This window comes from Triturus cristatus, chromosome 8 (genome assembly GCF_964204655.1).
Source record: "Triturus cristatus chromosome 8, aTriCri1.1, whole genome shotgun sequence".
Taxonomy (NCBI): Eukaryota; Metazoa; Chordata; class Amphibia; order Caudata; family Salamandridae; genus Triturus; species Triturus cristatus.
In genome coordinates this window covers 523,267,015-523,288,126 of record NC_140591.1, presented here as the reverse complement: position 1 = coordinate 523,288,126, position 21,112 = coordinate 523,267,015, and the positions used below count along the sequence as shown (strand labels likewise).

The 21,112-nt window shown below is 43.7% G+C and overlaps 1 protein-coding gene across 3 annotated transcripts in view; it reads left to right on the top strand.

Moving 5' to 3' along the window:
- The window catches only part of DIAPH3 (diaphanous related formin 3), a 2,278,729-nt gene that overhangs the window by 766,412 nt on the left and 1,491,205 nt on the right, over positions 1–21,112 (top strand). For all 3 annotated transcript variants that reach the window (XM_085621985.1, XM_085621986.1, XM_085621987.1), the window contains one exon: positions 17,668–17,778. In XM_085621985.1, coding sequence (XP_085478111.1) covers positions 17,668–17,778 — 111 coding nt within the window. The remainder of the gene's footprint in view (positions 1–17,667; positions 17,779–21,112) is intronic.

The following is a 21,112-nucleotide window of genomic DNA, read 5'->3' as shown; positions in this document are numbered from 1 at the left end:
AAGTATGATGTCACTGTGGTGGGAGTTTGGCCCGACCTTTAATAGAAGCGGGTGATTTTATTCCAACCAGGCGCGGCCGGTTCAGGTACAAGGGGAGGGGGACGTGGGAAGTTGTCAGACGACGGAAAATATATATATTTTTTAAACCTATTCCATCGCCTCCCCCCCGCCCCCACACACACACAGGATTCCAACTACAGTAAACTTTGGCCGTGCGAGTACGTGCTTTTTTTTAATGAGACTACTAGTTAACATTTGTGTTGGATGTTTTTAGCATTAGAGTGTTCACTCTGCTGCAAATTATTTAACTCTTACCTTAGTAATAAGCTCACCATTCCACATAGTGGAAGTGCTTTGTTCCTTACTGTAAACGCTGCTTACTAGCCATACTCACTGTAACTCTATTAAATATAGCATTATCTTCTTTCAAGGAGGCAGGCCTAGCCTACAGTTCTGTTTGGCTATATCTGCTAATGATAGCTTCTTACTTGCATAACCAACATCTATTTCTGATTGGAAAATAGCAGTCATTCAAAGCTTTATGGAAGTGCCAGCAAGGTTTAGTACTCTTAGAGCACCCAGAGTGCAGTGCCTACATGGGATTTCAGCATTGTCCTAATCAGACTTATGGGTCCACCTTTTGAACCACTGTGTGCAATATCACTAAAGGAGTACACACGGACTGTTGCATTCTTGCTCTTGGTAGCACTACCTGCCTTGCATGGAGTTAGTGAACTCCAGGTGATCTCTATAGAAGAAACCTTTATTCAGGTCTATAAAGATAAAATAGCCTTACAAGCATAATTTCTTCCAAAGATGGCATCATTTGTTTCACCTCAGTCAAATCATCAGACTTGCAGTATGCTTTCAGACACCTTCTTACAAGGCAAAATGGACTAAAAGAGATGTATATTTACTATATGTCAAACTGTCATTTACAGTGCAGAATGAACTAGGTGTCTGTGGAATATCAAACCATTATTTGTCATATTTGTGCCAGCACTCCTTAGCCTACCAATTTCGTAACCAGATGAATTTTATCCTGCCTTAAGGTTTTTCTGAGCATGCACAAACCGAGAACTTGCTGGCACTCCGCATGCTCATTCTATGTGCTAAAAGGAGGCTACCTTGGCTTTTATTGGCAACATCCCACCTATAGATATTTGCAAAGCAGCAACATATTAGTCTGTTCATACTTTAACAAAACATTACCGTGTTGATATTTGTGTAAAGAAAAAGGTTGAAGTGGACCAAACTGGCTTGGAAACATTTTTTATTAGAACGTCTACTACTCCCCATCCACCTCAGTCTTAAGGGGATTGGGCACTGCTTTTAACAGAAAAAGTTACTTGCATGTGCCTACCTGTTTGCAGCTTGTCCTGTTTTAGATTCAAATGTATGACTCCGCTCCTCTATAAACAGGACGTAGGTGGTGGTTAGCTAAATTAATTAAGCATTTCATACTTGGTTTCACATACTCGAGCAGACTTATGTATTTCGATGGGGAAATAACATAATCTAAGCTAGAGTCTGCGTGCTGATGCAATGTGGGTTTTGGTTATATGATCATAAGCGTATCAAAACTTGAACTTTTCAAGTAAACAGCCTGCAGTATTCCAAATCCAGCTCTAGAGAGCGCGCTAGTATGCATTCTACGTTCTACAACACAACAAGCCATGAACAGTTGGTTACAAGTAACTTACATTTTGTCTTACTTTATAAGTAGTTACTCTTCACCCTTCTTATTGGCCTTCAGCAGAAAATAGGCCATTGAGGGACTTAAGGGGAGATACTTGGAGCCGATGCTATGGTGTCACCAAAGGCCAGAGACTGCTTAATTTTACTTCTGCTACCCCTGGAATTGTAGTGAATCAATATCTATTGTTGGGTTGCGTGGTAGACTACTAGTGCCGCAGCACAATTAAAGTGAAGCAGATTTGGCAGTCAAGTCCTCTGTAATTCACGTAGTAGGATCTGCATTAGTAGAATTCATGGAAGGACCTCACGGCTGATAGTTCTATTTTACGATATTGAGTACAATCTAACGATGGGGCTTACTCTCATGCGTTATGATTTGTTGGGTCAGGGTTGCACACTAAACCTTTAATTTCCTGCATTTCATTGCTGAAAGAAATGTAGCCACACTTATAACCCAAAACGTGAGCTGTAGCAAAAATTATATACAGAAATATCAATATTATTTAGGGTGAATTGACAGTTTCTCAACACAACATGGTTTTCTCAATATTAGTGGTGTTCATTGTGGATCCAGGAGGGCTTGATTCAGGCCAGCGTTTCAGAATAAGCCTGTAAAATAAAAATGCATTTAAAGAATCTGAATGGAGCTCATTTGTATTGTCAATGGTTATCATCAGAATCTAACAAGCCTGCTACTCATCATGTATTCCAAATACTATTTGACACTGTATGAACGTAGGATCTTTCTGGCATAGATACTCTCACTTTTTGCCTGGTGTCAGTGTGTTTTGGGATCCTTCTAACCAGGACCCCAGTGGCAGTGCTCTCTTCTCTAAATTGGCTGGTATGTACTTTGTACACTCCACAATTGGCATACTGGCGTACCACTGTAAAAGCTTAGGTTATGGTACTGAGGTAACTAGGGCATTGGTACACCACAGGTCTCCCATGGGCTGCAGCATGTATTATGCCACCCATGGGAGCCAATGTATACAGTGTCTGCAGAGCTGCCATCGCAGTCTCCGTGAAATGGTGCTTAGTTTCCCTTGAATCCCGATCAATGCACTTTTAACCTAGAAGTCACCTCTAAGGTAGGCCATTCTGTCCAAGGGTAGGGTGCATGGTTCTTAGTGTGTGGGTACCCCTGCACGAGCAGAGGTACCCCTACAAACTTTGGTCTCTATTCTCTGGGCTTTGTAAGTGCGGGGCAGCCATTTTAAGATATGTAGAGGACACTGGCAAGTCGAGATGTCAGCTACATAATGGCTACCCCGAACCTGGTCATGTTTGGTATCAAACATGTTGGAATCATGCCACTACACTGGTTCCAGCGTTAGGTGCATGATACCATGTACTGTGGGACTCCTTGGAGGACCCCAGTACCTACTTGTGCAACCTTCTACGGTCTGCCTGCCAGCCCGTGCTGCTTCCAACCCTACACCTAGAGTGAAGGAGTCACCTCCCTGCATTCGCAGGCACCTCTAAGCCGACAATCGGTTTGCTGATCTTGTTGTCCCACAGACATCGCCCGGCTCTGCAACACAAGTGGTGGTTTGTGATTTGTTGGGTCTCTACATGCCCGACCAGTCTTCCCTGCAACTCCCTGTAATTCCTCTCCAGCCAACAAGAACCGCCTCCCTGTGCACCGCAGCCGTTCGTTGTTGACAAGGATTTTTGGATTTCTTCACGGAATATCTTCAAGCTCCAAGAAGCCCCAGCCTCCAACATTGCACAGCTCCAAGAATGATGCCCTGCCATATCCTCTGCCTCATGGGCCTTCATCTCCTATGTGCTGCTGAGGCTTCCTTGCGACTACCTGTGTCTGCTGTCAGAGGGTCCTCAAGGGGGTTCCATCGATTTCTGCTGGCTCTCCTGCGTGCTGAGGGCCAGCTCTGACTTACCCTTGCTGGGTTAGTCCCACAGACCTTGCTAATCAGCAACACCGCTTCTTCTACCGCAACTCATTGTTGGCGTTTGCCAAGGCTTGTTGGTGGTCCTGCTGGTCACTGACCTTCCTGCATTGTCGACTGGCCTCTACAGCTGCTGCTTCAGACTCACTATGCTACAGCTCCTGTGCCTCCTGATCACCTCCGGCTGATTTGGACTCTGTCTTCAGCTTCCTCTCCCCTGTATTCCACATCCTGGTTCCACGTGCCTGTTCCACGAGACACTGTAGGTGCTGATCCTCCACTATCCTCTATTGGTGTCAACAAGCGGTTTCAACAGCACTTCACCCCTATGCACCCGGGCTCCCTGGGGTAGGTATCCTGGTTCCCTGGGTATCCACGGGTGGGGTGGCTCTCCAACCTTCATTGATCCAAGTGGTTCAGTTGGTGTCCTTTGGGAAGGGCCCTAGAACAGTAAAAATCTGACCGCAACTTACCCTGTGTTATACTATGGATGTTCGACTCGGTGTAAACACTCTGACCCGGGGCCTAGGGGTCCCTGGCTACTTATCTTTGGTGGTTCTATGCTTCCCCTGGGATCCTCCATACTTTGGTATTAGGCCCTTTTTGGTAACCATTTCACATTCCACTATTTTAGTATATGACTCGGCCCTCCCATAGGGGTCTGTGTTTTCCTATGCTACTTACCTCGTTTTGAAGTATTTCGTGTTTGTATTTGAGATCTCTGGGTAGGAGATAAACCAAATTAGTGTCTTGTGTGTTTTTAATAAATACAAAGTATTTTTATACTCACCTGGTGTGGTAAATGCACCCTCTTCACACCCTCCTGAATAAGCCTTAGCTGCTCCCCACAGCTACCCCTTGAGAGCTTTGGTAATCAGGGATCTAATCACTATCACTAAGGGTTGCCTTGACTCGGTGCACGATGCCTCAACCTAGGTGGACACTATATACTGAGCCAGCCTCCTACAGACAAGTCTTCGTAATTTCATGGTGGTGTGCCTCAAAGATCTGCTTTACTTCTGTCTCCATACACTTAATTATCTTGCATTTACTTTTAATAACGTTCACCTACATTGTTAGGTTCTACCTTCAACACACTGTGCCATAGTGCTTGCCTGCATTAAACTGCCCCCCTCTCTGTTCTTCCTGCCTAAAGACTATTCCCCACTGCCATTTCATTAACCCTGCACCCTCGCAGCACCACGATCATCCCAGGGTATCCCTACCCATACCCCATGCCAATGTCACAGACTTCAAGCCAAAGTTAGCTACTTCTGTATTGTTTGTAAATACACTTTCACAGCCTACTACTATGATCACAGCATCTCTGATGATATCACCAAGACCCTAGTTGTAAGGAAACCCTCTCAGAAGAGAGATGAAAACTGACTAACAGTGAATTTCTATTACTCATCCCCCCCCACACACAAACTTGGGAAACACAATGGCTCATGGGCTATTCTATTGCTTAGATTACTTAGTCTCTTGTTTGACCTCCCATCCTACCTCCAGTTTCAAATATGCCACCCTCTCCCACAACATCAGCCTCTTATCTACTACCTAAAGCCAAAAGAACTGCAATGCTGAAGCCAAACCGCCTCCTCCTCAGGGGCATTCTTGGCAAACCAACTTGACATTAGCCTGTCCACTTCTCCAGCATGCATTCTTCAAGCATATTTAAACTGTGAATTGCCTATCCCATCCCCTGAGTGTTACTTCCATAACCTGAATATAGTACTCTTGTATAAGATCACATTTGCAAAATCCATTGTGTCTTAAAGACTTTAATACATCACATTCTAAATCCCTCAGTGCCTACTCCTATGCCCCCGAACCTCCCCCCCCCCCTCCCCCCCCTCCTAAATTTCCACTTTTCCACCTGCTCTCGATCTTCAAACCGTTTGCCACTCAGCACACCTGGTCCCATTTCTATAGCCGAAGACCATTTCAAGTACCAAACAATGCCTGTCTCCTCATTGTGGACAAAGGATGTGCCTGACTCTTCACACGATGTGTCAACGGATTCCTCATTGCAAGATTGTCTAGAGACGCTTTAAAGCAGTCTGTGCTTAACCACAACTTAAAATAGCATACTCTTAAAACTGTTCCTACTATGTAGTGAGTGTTCCATCGCAAGATTACTTGAACATCAAAGGTCCGAGAAAAAGGCTAAATTGTCACTATTGAAACAGTTCATAAACCAGATGTGTTACTCAGGAAATTAGGAGACCTTGGTGTTACCTTCTTTGTCTCAAGGAATGACACACAGATCTATATTAAGATTGAGAACCCTCAAGACAAATTCACCTTTGTTAGACCTGTCAGTGTTAGAGTAGTCTTTCCCCCAAACATTTATGCCTTACTCCTCCATTTTTGCTTATCTCATTTTTGTTGGCGTTTGGAATCTGTGCACTTATCACTGTTAATAAGTACAACAGTGTGTGAGCTCACTCCTTTAAAGCACGTAACATTGGTTTATGCCCAATTGACAGATTTAATTTTCTCTTAAGTCCCTAGTATACTGATACATGTAGCCAGGGCCTGTAGGTTAAATGCTACTAGTGGGCCTGCATCATTGATTGTGCAACCTACTTACATAGCATGCCATTACAGCCTGTGTGTGCAGTTTTCAACCTAGCAAAATAAACCTTTTGCCAATCATAAACCTTCCTTTTTAATACATTAATGTCACACCTATGGTATGTGCTAAACGGCCCATATGGCAGGGTGCAGAGTATTTAAAAAGTTGGACATGTACTTTTACTTGTACTTGACCTGGTAGTGAAAAGCCCTTAAATTAGTATTTCACTAATGCAAGGCCTACCTCTTTCATAGTATAACATTCAGCTACCTTATTACATTTAATAAGTGATAACTTTCAATTGGTAGCAAGTAGGAATGACAAGTTGGTATGTAAATAATTGTAATTTAAAACCCTTTGAAATGATAATGTTGGATTTTAAGTCACAATTCTGAAAATGACACTTTTAGAAAGTTGACATTTTCTTGTTCCTGTAATCTGGGTCACATAACTAGGTGTAGCTGGCAGTTGGTCTTGGTGTATTTCTCCCAGACAGGAACAGAATGGGGGAATAGGTGCTGGATGGGCCATCTCTGACTTGATAATGAGCAAAGCTGTTACCACTCTAGCACATCACAAAGGCTCTGCCTCAGCACACTCGCAAATGGTTTGACACTAGTCTTGTTCCCCCAGACAAGTTGATGGCAGGGAGGAAGGAAATTCCAAACACCTCTGTTGTGGAAATCTCCAGAATCTTCTCCAAAGCTGACACCAAGTATAACTATTGGACCCTCAGACCCAACTATTCAGTACATCTCTGTAACTTTTGAAAGCTTAGAGGGACTGCTGTGCTGCCCTGCTGAAAGAGCAGCTACTCTACTGCCCTGCTACCTGAGTAAAAAGGACTGGATCTGCATATTGAACCCAGGACCACCCGAGTGACTCCAAGGGCTAGTTGGCTGGCCTCCTGATCAGAGCCTCTGAGACAAAAAAGGCTTTAACCACCTTGAACCCAGCACCTGGACTGTCTGCTGTGAGTCTTGCCCCTCAAGTCGTGCCACTCCAGTCTTGGACCCATGGAAGTGGACCTAAAGGTGTTTAGCCAGCCCAGCTGTGGTATCCTGGGCAGAACTGACACAGCAAGACACGTCTCCTTGCAACTCAGCATTGGAACTGCTGCTGCCTGTCACAGGACCTTTGATTGCCAGCCTTCATTGATGGCATCCTTGATGACACAGAATCTCGCATCACAGCCCGCAGCTTCCCGGATCTGCCGCTGTGTGACGCATCCTCTACGCGGGATCTGACAAAACATTGCCCAACCAGGATTTAAGGTACTTTGTTCAAGCGGGCCTAACTTAGTCCCTGTATCTGGCCAGCGCTACATCACGATCGGCCTAAACTTGTGACTTTGTCCAGTTGCAGCACGACCAGATAACCACAGTTGGCGCTTTGTGCTTTTAGGCATTATTTTCTGTTCAATATTGCATACCTATGGTTCTATTGATTGGATGTTTGTCATTTTTATCTCAAATACTTTATTAGATTTTACTCTATTCTTCTAAGTTGATGAAGGATTTTTCTTGTGTTGTGTTTTCATTTTAATTCTGTCTGAAGTACTGCATAAATACTTTACACTTTGCCTCCAAGTTAAACCTGACTGCCTTGTGCAACGAGACTTGAGGGTTGAGCATAGGTTAATTTGAGGTTTTCCCTGACAGGAATTGTTGTTGCTGCTTGAGTAGGGTTTCACCTAATTTCCTACAACCCTCCTATCCGATAACCTTCTCATCCTTAATTCGTCGATGAGCAGGAGTTGATTCAAATTGAATTGATCTGTTCTCAAAGTGAATGAAGTGAAAATGGAGATCCTCCTTCTGAACCTAGATGCATGCTGCACTCTCCAAGCAACCCTGCAACTACCAATCCCGGTGTAGCAGGAGAAGGCAGGGTTGAGTGGGAGCAGAATAGTGCATTATGAGAATGGGTGTCCAGATCGCAGTGCAAGTGTTTTTGTGTGCTTGGCGGAACAATTAATATTTTTTTTTAATTATATGCGTCAATAGGATGAATCCAATGATCTGTTTGACTCTTGAATGTTCCAGAAATTCTTGGGTTTCTTAAATAGAAGTCTTATGCCAAACTAGCAAATCACTTAACCATATGACCCTGTTTCTTGTACACCCTGGTCTTTCTAACTCAGTTTTGTTGCAGGCAAAACTTGCTGTTCCCCATACTGCACCAGCCTCTTTGAAGATTCACAAAACTAAATTCTCGTAGGAGGTTTTGCGGATTCCTGTCCCTCTTGACTAAGCTGATAATGAAGAATCTGGAATACAAACAGCAAAACAAAAGTTTTTTTTCCTTTCAAGTGAATGTCTAGTCTTTTTTCTCCAAATATTTAGTTCTGTAACAATACAATATGCATTGCACCATATTACTGGCATCCTTCTTGAAATGCCCAAAGGTATCTAAAGTACTAAAACATTTACTTGTTTAATCGCATTAGGTGGATGGATGTACGTGGTATATTTATAGTGCAAATCTAGCCAAAAAGCAGCATGGTGTGCGTCCATGGTCCAAGACTAGCAAAACATTGACGAGTGATCGGAGCAGTAGCTTGTTGGTGGATGGTTAATGCATTCTAATGTATGACTCTTCTCCTTTGCTGTTTCTTTCCCCCAAAGTCAGAATACCTGTCCATAGTCAGGTGTAACTTCAAACCAGGAATTCAGTCATATTGTTCAAAGTACTTCTCCAGATACTGGTAAAGGAATTGGTTTCTTCTCTTCTTAAGAGACTCGCCCTTGTTGACAGTTTTATCAACTCTTCAAAACAATTTTCTCTTTTATTTCCTCCTCCATCCACAAAAAGAAACCGTGAAACCGAGCTTAGCGTCCTTAATTATTTTGAAAATTATCTCATTGAACATATTGCATTGAGCAAACTTAAATTTGTTTTTATTGATGGCAGTTTATTTATTTATACACTCACTTTCTGCCTCCTCAATGAATATTGAGCCGATTTTGAACACTTCTGATTTTATTTCTCATACTGGTCATATACATAAAAACTGTTTACAAAATTAGGACTCAAGTGCCAGTTGGGTTGTTAAATTACAATCAAAAGTAGGGGTGGGTTGAACTCGTGGAGTTTCAATCTGCGGAGTTGCATGAAAACTCAGCGAGATTACACGAAGTTCTGCAAACGAGCAGAAATCGACACATAGTGCTGCTCATGTGGATTTTTAGCACTGGGAGCTAGTTCCTTACTGTAAATTCAGCACAACTGCAACAAGCAGCTCCCCTGAGGGCGCTGTTTCTTTGCTGTCGCTAGAGTATATTTCCTACTCGAGCGGCAGCATTCTCACCGCGAATGGTCGTGGCCACCCACATTGGGAAAATCTTGCTAGGTGCCCTCCTAGCACATAAAATCACGCTAGGGGATGCTATTTCTTGCTCGCCAACTTAGCATTGGCGAGCCATGTGTGAGAAACAATCTGTCATGCGGTGGTTGGCGGAATTTGGCAGGAACTCTGTGTTACATGCGGAGAGGAATTTGTCACCCACCCCTATTCAAAAGCATAGCTATTACATTCAGCGCTGAACAACTGGTAGGTTTTGCCTTTTCAAGCCATTAACCTGGGCAATGCTTTTCGGATGTTGTACATCACCAAAGATGGGAAAAAAAGTAATAAAGTATGGTAATATGTGCGTGCTCTCACGCGTGTGTATCTTGATGCTTTGACAGCCAAGCATATGACATCTGCACATGATTACTGCATGCCATGGTCACCAGAAAGTGGTGAAGCTGGGGAAACAACATACGAGCTTAAAGGAGGTGAGTATAAAAATAATGAAAACAAGCATTGGCATAACCAATAGATCTCGCCTTTGGGACCTTATAAGTGTTTAGCGAGAGCTGTTGCCTTTGCGTTTAAGCTATGGAGTAGCATATGTGTACCTGCTGTACAGTACATTAAAAAAGTTCTAAGCATTTTTGTTACCTTATATATAATTAGGATGATATTATGTATTATTGAACAACTGTATTAAAAAAGAAATAACATAAAAAATGCTGCAACGAATGTCTACCATGAAGACAAACCTTGGGGGATGTTTCCGGGTTATGTGCACTTGAGTTAGTGCTGGAGCACCTTGAAAGCAAATGGCAGTTGTAGGAGAGTGGCATCAACTGCATAGTTGCCCCCAACTTTTTGCTGATGTTTTGACTGTTTTCTGACTCTAGCCAGGCTGTGGCCCTGCTATCCAGGACCCCAGCCTATCTGCTTCCTCTCTAAACTGATGTGAGTACCCTAGGTACATACCAATTGGATACTGAGGACACCCTATCAGCCCCTTGTAGATGGTACCCTAGGTACCCAGGGCATGGGTCCCTCAGAGGCCTACCAGGGGCTGCAGCACTTATTGCGCCACCCCTGGGACAGCCATACAAACTGACACCACCAGACCACTACTGTAGTCTGGGTAAGGTGGTGCTTGCACCCCTTACAGGGATATAGGTATCCTGTATCCCACCTAAATACAACACATATATCCTCATAGGTCACCCCTAAGGCAGGCCTTGCTAATCCTACAAGGCAGGGTGCTGAGATGTGTGAGGGGGAACCCCTACCTGAGTAGGGCCCCTCTGTAACCTTTGTTAAAACTATTGCTGGGTTGTTTGTAGTGCAGCCATACCATATACTCTTAACCGCATTATAAGTAATCGCGATAGCGTGATGACTTGAGTGGCTGCACAGAACCATGTCATGTTTGGTGTCAAACATCGAGGAATCATACCCCCAATCCATCCATGGGAGTGAGGGCATGATTCCCCTCTGCTAGAGGGGTGATATGGTAAAAGCGGCAGATATTAGACACCAATTTAATAGTGCACACGTAGTACAAAATGGATGCTACCCGCCACCCACACGACTCTGGCTGCCTGTTGCTGGGCAGAACTCCAGCCACGGCAGCTGGACAATAGGGATCTTGTTGCAGGGAGGTGTTCCCACCTCCCCAAACGGACTATGTGGATTGGAACTGGGTGGATGCACCATAGGATGTCTTTCAGACTTGCACGTAGGCTTCTCCAGTGCCTACTTCTGCATACACCGCCTCAAACCGGTTCAGGGGCATCCTGTCCCCTGCCCAGGCGAGAAAACACAGACAGGGGAGAGGGTGTAGCCACCCTTTCCCGTCTGACCTCTCATTGGTGGGCTCTGATTCAGACACTCCCCTAATCTCTGGATAAAGGTGGGTGCAGGGTCCCCAGAGCCTCAGATTAATCTTGGACTTCAAAGACTTGAACCTTCGAGCTGCCGCACAGCTGAATGAAGAAATCTCCCTTGGGGTAAAGGAGTTACCCCCCTGCTTGGCAGGCACCTGAAACACTGCAAGTGACCCGGTTGGAACTCCGCTGCTCCTACGGACATCGAAGACTTCTACCTACCCTGAGGTGGGTTTCCAAGCATCCCAGAGGCCAGTAAGTGTGCACAGCAAAGCTCAGCACCGTGGACCCTGTGGGTGCCGAGATCCCCAATACCCCAAGACACCGGCCACCTCTTGCACAGCACACGACCCAGACCCGTGGGGAAGTTGTGCTTTGGCCCATCATTGAGCCAACCTCTCAGCATTACTTGTGCCAAAGGACAACGCTCCAGCCCGCTCCGGCGACCCGTGGGCTCATCTTTACGCACTCCAAATTGCTGCCTTCCGCGGTCCCTTGTCTCTCGACTGGTGGGCCCTAGCGGAGGTCAATCTTCACTTTAAAGGGCTCCCCTGGTTGCTCCAGGCCTGCTCTACCGTCTCCTCGCTGGAGACCCCGCTCAGACCCCGTGGGTCTGCACCGTAGCTTTTTTGTGATCCTTGCGTGGGTTGCAGTTGCCAAGGCTTAGTGGATCCAATCCGAACACTAACACCGCAGCGGCCTTCCTCCTTCGTGGGACAGTCGCCCTCCTGAAGCTGGCCTTCCTTGAAGCCTCCTGGACCCCGTGGCTGCTGATCCAAGCTACCCGTCTTCAACCTGAAAACACCCGACATTGAAGGGCTCTTTCTCCTGAGCTCCCTGGTCACTGGCTAGTGACCCAGACTCTGTCCCCTCTGCTTTCAGGTCCTTACCTTCAAGATCTACATCCTCAATCTGCACGACATCGACAACGCTTCACGCCAGCAGCAGTTCTTCACCTTTTTCCATTGAAAACGAGATTGCGACCCGACATCGAAAACGACCTATGCACTCGGCTTCCCTGGGGCAGGTAACAGTGGTACCTCGGTACTGTCGTGGGTGTGGGCCCTCCAAAAGCTTAACTCTAAGCTCCTGAACTTGAACTCCTGTGTCCAGATTCTTGTAATTTCAAACCGCGACATTTCCCATAGGGTTTAATAGAGATCCCAACTGTAGTTTAAACACTGCACCCGTCTCCCGTGGGTCCCCTTCCTCACTACTTTGGGTGGTTTCGTAAGGGGCCAGCGACCCTCAGTGCCCTAGGCACTGTCTGCAGAACTGTCGTGGTTCTTATACCACTTTTTTAATATATGGTTTGGTCCCCCCCTAGGGCCCTGTGATTCCAGTGCTATTTATTGTTGTTTAAATGCTTTATTGAATTGTATCTTTACCTCCAGCCTCACAAGAGACTAGTGGGATTTGTTCTTAGAATAAATACATATATTTTGAATATATACCTGTGTGGACTACTCTTTCATTTGGTCATTCAAGAGGTTATCCATGGTAAAACAATAAGCTTAACACTCCTTCAAGACTTAGCCTGAATGCTGCTCTCCACAGCTACCACTAGGATAGCTTTCTTTAAAGGTTGTCTTTTAACCTATCACCTTAAGAGTCGAATTGGACTGGTGCAAGGTGTCCCCTATAACTAGTGGACAGCATATGCCAGGCCAACTTCTCACAGCAGTGAAGATATAATAAAGCTTTAAGTCCCTTGCATGTGAATAACAAGCAAGCTCCTATTAGGAGCATACCATACGCTTACACGCTCTTGGCAGGAGGGGAGACAGAAATCGGGGAGCCCTTTTTCTAGCATTAATTTTCTTTCTGAGTGCAACAGAGCTAAACACAAACATATACTTCCATGCATCCAAATTCTGAAATGTGCCTGAAAAACCGAGGCAAAATACTAAACAAGTTCTGGTAAGAGTAACTGCAGAATCCACTTAGCCATACCGCCTCGCAGAAACCAAGAATAACAAGCAGCTTGAAGTAAATATATTGGACTAATGCCCTATTTAGTTTAACAAAAGACACAAAAGCTTACCTTTTTATCATACCAAACCTCAATGGCTTTTGTTAAGATTGTCTCCCTGCTCTCAGCATGTTTGCTTCAGCAGAAAAGTGGCTCATTGTGACACTGTTTCTTGAGGTAGGGCCATACACCGTGCCAAAAACAAGATGGAGCAGTGCAGCAGCGGAGGAACCAAATCCTGGCCCTTGATATTCTTGCTTCAAATGCTGAGGATCTGATGCCGATCACGCAAAGGAACTCCGAGCAATAGACAAACTTTGAAGCTATGAGATCATATCTGGTTTGTAAACGCGGTCATCGTGATCATGTACCATAAAAATGAAAAAGGTATTTCAAGTAAATAAACAACTCTCCTTACGTGAGATGTTGAAGGGCCATATATATGTAAGCGAAAATGGAAAATGAAAAACACATCTAAAGCCATATGAGTAAGTCAATATTATCTGTCCGTTTTGAAATTGCCATAAAACAGTGAATTTTAATTAAATGACTGAAGAGAGAACTGCATTTGTAAACTAAGTAAAAAAAAAAAAAACTGCCTGTAGCTAACTGCAGGGAAAATAAAGTGTAAAAGACGGAACAAAAGATCACGGGTGGCACAGACACTTAAAAACTTAAAACAAGTCTATAAATAGCCACGTTTGATCCATGTAAATCTCAAATTTGAAGAGGCAACATGGTAAATAAAGAATGGCGGGCTACCTGAGGTTTGTGTGCGCTACATTAAGCAAAGAAGCTTAAAGTGAAGTGCGAGTCAGGAGCAGTTGTGAGCGGGATCTCATGAGCGTCCTCAGCCCTCCCTCGGAGCAGCTGCTCCACTCTGTTAAAAGAACCTGTTTGCCTGGACTGGAGCCGGATGCATTAGAAAACGTTTTTATACTTTGGTGCTGAGGAGTTTACATAAAAAACTCTCTCAGCTTCAGCGGGCTGTGTTGTCGGGGATTTAAATAAGGGTAAAAGCAGTGATATATTCAAATATTTCAAGTCCATCCATGGACTGGCTAGTGGATGCATAGGCTGAAGAACGTGCACTCACAGACTCGCACCCGCACGCGAGGCAAGTTTAGAAAAATAAATGCAGCAACCAGTGTTTGGGCGCAAAGCACAAGTCAAAACCTACCAGCGACGGGTTCACGTGAGCGTGCAACCACGCTCACACATGTTGCCCCCTGCCCCCTCAGAAGTATTCTCGAGCCTCATTGCGTCACAGACAGCGTGTGCCTTAGGAAAAGAGGAGGCTGGGCAAAGTTCAAGCAGCAGCTGTTGGCGAGCGAGCCATCTGTTTTCAATTAGCACGTGCGCCGCTGCTCGCGCCCGCAAGGTGGATGCCAGCACAAGCACGAGTGCTTGAAAAGAGCTGACCGATTTCTAAAGGTCATCTCCTAGTGCAGCACATGCGTGCTGCCTAGGCGAGACCTAAAAAGCTGAGGTAGAAACAATGATTGTAATAGGGGGGAGAGGCGGGGGGAGTCATGGATCACCTTGTAATAGTTACATGGAAGGGGAAAGCAACACTCTAGAGCGCAAACAATAGAACACATGCACTCCCATGGAGAGCTGAAAGCAGAGGTGGGGGGAAAAGTATTTCCCTGAATGTGAGCCCTGGAGGCATGCAAGTCATCCAATCAAAAGAATGGTTAAAAACAGAGCTATACCCAAGGGAGTAATATACAGAGGAAAGAAAGCCATTGACTAAGAATCAAGCAAATAGATTGACAAGAAAATTAACTATTTGATAAGCACTGGGCTGGCTTAAAGCCCACTGTACATTTTGACATGGTCCACAATCTCACTGTAAACGAGACCTAAAAAAAAATAAGATAAGGATTCACCGACGTCCGTGTTTCTTTTACAGATAACTGTTAGATTGAGGTTGCTGCCTGCATACATTGTTTTCCTCTCTGGAGTCCCTCTTTATACATGTATCTACTCTTTAAAGCTTATGCAGCTACACATAGACTTGGAAAGTACTTTCCCAGCTCATTTCATTCTGGTAGTTTAAGGCATTATCTGGAGAGTTTCTTTTTTATTCACCTATGCTTCAATCAAGATATATATTGTTTAGCTTAACTTGGGTACACAGCTGTTACTTTTATTTTGCAGTACATTTTCTTTCTCACAATGTTCGTTCATAACACAAAAATGCTGTCTTACTTTGCATGTTGTGAAGTAACAACCTAGGCAATCATAAAAGGTAAAACCAATAACTAATTATGTATCTAAAGGTCAAAAAATAACTGAAATCAACAATGAATATATAAAAAATGTGTTTGTTTTTATTAATTTGTTCATTCATAACATAAAAAATGCATTAAAACATCACAATATTCTGCACATGTCTGTAGTAGATTCATTACAATCATAAAAAATAATATATATGTAAAAGTAGACAATGTTGTGGCGTGACTGTTTGCTTTTCGATGCGCGTTTCGGCCATCAAGGGACGTATCGCTGCCCAACTTATTCGAGAACTTTACTGCCGAAAGAGTATTTTGATTGAGGTTATATCAAACCTGGTATATACTCGCAAACTATGTGAGATAAGTTTGCCATTCAAGCGAGTGAAAATAGTTGATTTTAGGATAGGACTTCATATCTAATGAGATTTGATAATTTTCTGAGCTATCCATAAATATAACCTACAAAGGAGTGTTACATGCTACCTAGATTGGCCTAGAACCCACGATTGGACCAATATAACACCGTTAAGGTATTTACCCTTTGAGGATATTTTTAGTCTTCTGATCTCCAGTTACTTTACTCTGGAGCACAGGAATTGTGGCTTTTTCCTGACGAAGGCGTAACTCGCGCTGAAACGCGCGTCGAAAAGCAAACCGTCACGCCACAACATTGTCTACTTATATATATATATATATATATATATATATATATATATATATATATATATATATATATATATATATTCTTTTTTAGGATTGTAATGAATCTACTACAGACGTGCAGAATAATATGTTTTAATGCATTTTTTATGTTATGAATTAACAAATTAATAAAACAAACACATATTTTTTATATATTCATTGTTGATTTCAGTTATTATTTTTTGACCTTTAGATACATAATTAGTTATTGGTTTTACCTTTTAATATTGCCTAGGTTGTTACTTCTCAATATACCTTACCCTGTCCTAGGAAATGGAACTATCAGGGGGTCCTTGTTTATTTCACATATTTACTTAGCATGTTGAACATTGCTGCCACTTTCTGCATGTGTCACTCGAGCACTGCCCTTTGCTCGGGGTTTGTCATAGTCCATTTGTTTCTCTTCTGCTTTTGGGCAAAGTAACAGGTGATGGGGAAAGTTCATGTCTGATTTGCTGCTGCACTTGTACTGTGTTATAGTTCCCCCTCTACCCTTATCAGTTGTCATCTGATTTTTTTTTTGTTTCAGATTGGTTCAGCACCATATCAGATTTTGCCGCACGCATTTTTATGAAACTAATATTTTTAGGGAGACACTAACCAGGGAATGGGGTCAGATCTATTATTGTACGGTGCACCATATTATAGGGCACTTTTAATTCGCGTTGAAACTCCTAATAATAACTCTACTTGTTCCCCCCCCATATCTTATCAGAAATGTTTTATGATACTCTTTTTACTGTGATGCACACATATTGAACGCCCAGCCTAGAAATAAATTGAGTGGTTGATACACCTTTGTCACTGTTTATTGAATCCTGTTTCAATTTAAACTCTACCGTACCCATGATGCGAGTTTTGCATAACTGTGTAATAAATATTCATTATGATATATTTATTTTAACTGTTTTGAAACACTACCTGGAAGATGTTAACTACTTTTTCTATTAAAAAGAAACGAATGTGATGCACTGAAGTAATACGTTTCTTGCGGCGCACACTCTTTCTGATGACTATTTACAAACAAACAGCAAAATTGATTTAACTGTTTTTTTTGTTATATACATTTTGGGAACTTGAGTCTGTAAATAAATTGGGTGTATCCATGACGTATTAAGGATGCTTATTGATAACATAAATTAAAACGTTATCTTTTGTAGTGAGCCATAATACAAAGTTAAATATATCTTTGTAAGTTTATTTTAAGCATATTAATTATTGCACGTGTGAATTTTAGTAAACCGATTTTCCTATTTATGGATACTTTTGTTTGTATGCAGTCGTTCTGCACTGAAACAATTCAGATTGATAATGCCGTTTCGACATTTTAATATATATATATATCTGGAAGTGCATGGCTTCATTGTGCGGCCTTGTCTCTCTCTCTCCTAGGTGGCGTGTATGCAGCTCATCAATGCTCTTGTTACATCTCCTGATGACTTGGACTTCAGGCTCCACATCCGAAATGAGTTTATGCGCTGCGGACTGAAGGAGATATTGCCAGTAAGTGCCCTGTAGTCACTGCCTTCACATTAATATTTAAATTAGCAGGCGACCAGAGTGAGAGGAAAGTTCTATAAAATACATCCTAGAATAATTCATATTGTCTGCATGCGGGGGTGCAGATTTGATTTCATTTTTTTTTAATAAATAGAAAATATGCAGTTGCGCTCTGTGTATAACTGCGTTACATATTTGATCTGTTCGACCACAGATGTACCAATGCGGTAGAATCCACATTTTAAGTAAGAGTTTATAGTTGAATGCGCAATATTTTTTCTTTGCTTTAACTTAAAATCACATTTACGAGTCTTGTTTTATTGAAATTGCCTGATAGGGAAGCTAGGTATTTTTTTTGTTTTGAATTAATATGTATCCCACGGGTTGGAGCATTATGGAGGCCAGCAGGCAAAATAGCCTGCATTTTACAGATCACCAACAATCCTTGTCAGCTGAGGGACAGGCCCAGTAGCATACAAGACACAGCAGCGTCCAATTTCCTCGCCCCCAATTCCAGTGGGAGCCTGAAGTAAGAATAGGATATGTTCCTGCTCTTGGGGGGGGGGGTCAGAGTTTTACCAGCTTTTCTGCCAATTCTGGCAAATTCTCCGTCCATTTATCACCGCAGCGAGATTGTTTCATGTGCTGTTTGTTTGCAAGGGCCCCTTCCGACAAATCCCTTTCCCATCTGTTCATCTACGGTGCTCCCGGAGGCACCAGTAGAAACTATTTTAACTGGTCTTATGCAATTTTCATTAGAATGTTTATTTTGTCTTTTACGTTCATTTGGAATCCGATTTGACTGGGTATCTCTCGCTGTGCACTATAAAAACTTTAGCAAACCCTTTGAAAAAATGTAGGAAGGCCCACAGGTGGTTGCATTGGACGCTGGACAACAGAGGTCTTTATCCCTGAGCTAATTGATCACTACCTAACGCTGGCCATTTTTATTTATTTAAACCTTTTACCAAAATATTGATGCCCATGTACCCGAAATTCTAGCTAAAAGCCTCACTACATATTGGAGTGGTGGTAACGTGAGTGCACTATTGAGCTTGCAGTCTATACCAATACTACTGGGTATGTTTTGTAAAAAATAAAAAGTCCCTCCTTTCTCTGGTGTTTTTTGGTGGTTCCTCACAGTTGCACCACTCATACCAGTGATCAGAGCCGCCCTTTGCTCAGGTAGCTCCCTAGGCGAAACCACATTTGGCGCTCTCTCACTCGCCTTAAATTGTCGGTTGAAAACTTAGGAGGGTTGAGAGGAAGGTGAAGGGGCAGGGCAAGGTTAAGGAGATCCAGGAGAAGAATAACAACCCGAACGGGGACACGGACACCAGCAGCCTCCCTAAAAAGGGTCTGAGCACACCTTTCTGTGGAGCTCTGCCAAAGGGAGTCTATGGCAGCAGCTCCTGTGCCTTTCTAAAGGGCTGCGCCCTGGGCTTCGGCCTGCTCGCCCATGCTGAATCCAGCCCTGCCTGTCGTCTCCAGTCTGCTAGCCTTATCAATACCTTTTGAGGAAGGACGGCTGCACTTAGGTTATAGGCCTAGATATATTTCCATCACTCCCAGTCCTCTGTAACATCTGGAACTCGATGTCTTTTGGGGAGACATTGTGGCGTTCCTTATTACAGTACCTTCTATTTTCCTTCTCTTCTAAGGCATATTGATATAAAAGTGTCCCTCTCGTGCCATCAGACGTCATCCCTGTATCTCCTCTTAGTCCACTGGTTCACGCAGTATTGCAAAGTGGAGTTTACTTATGCAGTAGTACATACAATTCAGTTGATTCGAACATTACCAAACATCACCAGTAAATAAGGCACTGAAATGTATTTGTGTTCTTTTACTGATTGACCCGGTTGTTTGATACATTCTGCATCCCATTACGAAGGCCGTAACATTTGTTTAAAGATGGGGAGTGAGATTTGAATGTACCTGCAGAAACCAGTCTCCACTTCATGTGGCAAGAGAAAGGATTGGCGCAGACTGCCACTATCAGCCGCTCTTATACGAGCTGGTGCTGCGCTCTTATAATACTCCATTTCATATACATCCCCTTGCATCTGATGGGTGTGTTGGCTGCTGGGTCTGCATGCTCTTAATTTCTGTGCAGTCGAACCCACATCATTAGCACAGCATGAACCTCAAGCCCAGTTCAGAGGACTTCTGACGGCCTGCACATAAACTAGCACCACCGGCCAGGTCAGTCTGGGATCATCATGAAGAAGAAATGGCTGGCCGAGAAGACATTCATACGACTCCTGACCCCCCACTGTCTTAGCAAGTTCTCTTCATTGTACAGTTTAGTCTACACATGCCGGCGTGATACCCGGGGACCTTCCTCAGTGTGGCCCAAACAGATATCCAGCTCTGGAAGCAAGTTTTGACAAAAGGATAAGGTTTTTGTGGACACTGCATGGGCGTGCTGCTCCTAGCCAGCCATCTTGACCTAGGCTGTTCTGTAGAGAGTTGCCATTAATTGCATAGATCAGTGAATACCTACTCCATTGCAAAAATGACTTTATTTAGGACTTATTCCTTAGTATTAGACACCAGTGGAAGGATGGCATGCCTTATAGTGTTATTTCGAAAGTCCTCACATTAGAAGAGAACAGAATGAAAGTTGTATTCCATTCGCGTCCCTCAGATTGCATTTTGTTTTGTTCTTGGCAGTGGGGTTGCCGTGAAAGCCCTAAAACGTACTATTAGAGCCATATTGCAAAGCCAGCAGAGAGTAACCTGATCAGAGAGTCTGTCTTTAGCAGAGTGTTGCCCATCTGAAAATGAATCTTTTAGAAACAAAAAGGCGAAATTGTTCTCGACGTTAAATGAGCTACAGTTTACCCTGCCAAAGAATATATGACTGCTCAATGATTGGTCATCTGTATGCGGGCAGCATTCAGTTCTCTTCTCCACGTGGGTCTAGCGGTCTGCACATGCTCAGTGTCCTGCCGCCCATGGTTGGAGCCTCCTTGTAGAATGGGCAGCCAGGACAGTAGTGTGTAGCAAGCCAGGGAGACCCTCCGCTCTTAGGGAGACCCTCCGCTCTTAGGGAGACCCTCCGCTCTTAGGGAGACCCTCCGCTCTTAGGGAGACCCTCCGCTCTTAGGGAGACCCTCTGCTCTTAGGGAGACCCTCTGCTCTTAGGGAGACCCTCTGCTCTTAGGGAGACCCTCTGCTCTTAGGGAGACCCTCTGCTCTTAGGGAGACCCTCTGCTCTTAGGGAGACCCTCTGCTCTTAGGGAGACCCTCTGCTCTTAGGGAGACCCTCTGCTCTTAGGGAGACCCTCTGCTCTTAGGGAGACCCTCTGCTCTTAGGGAGACCCTCTGCTCT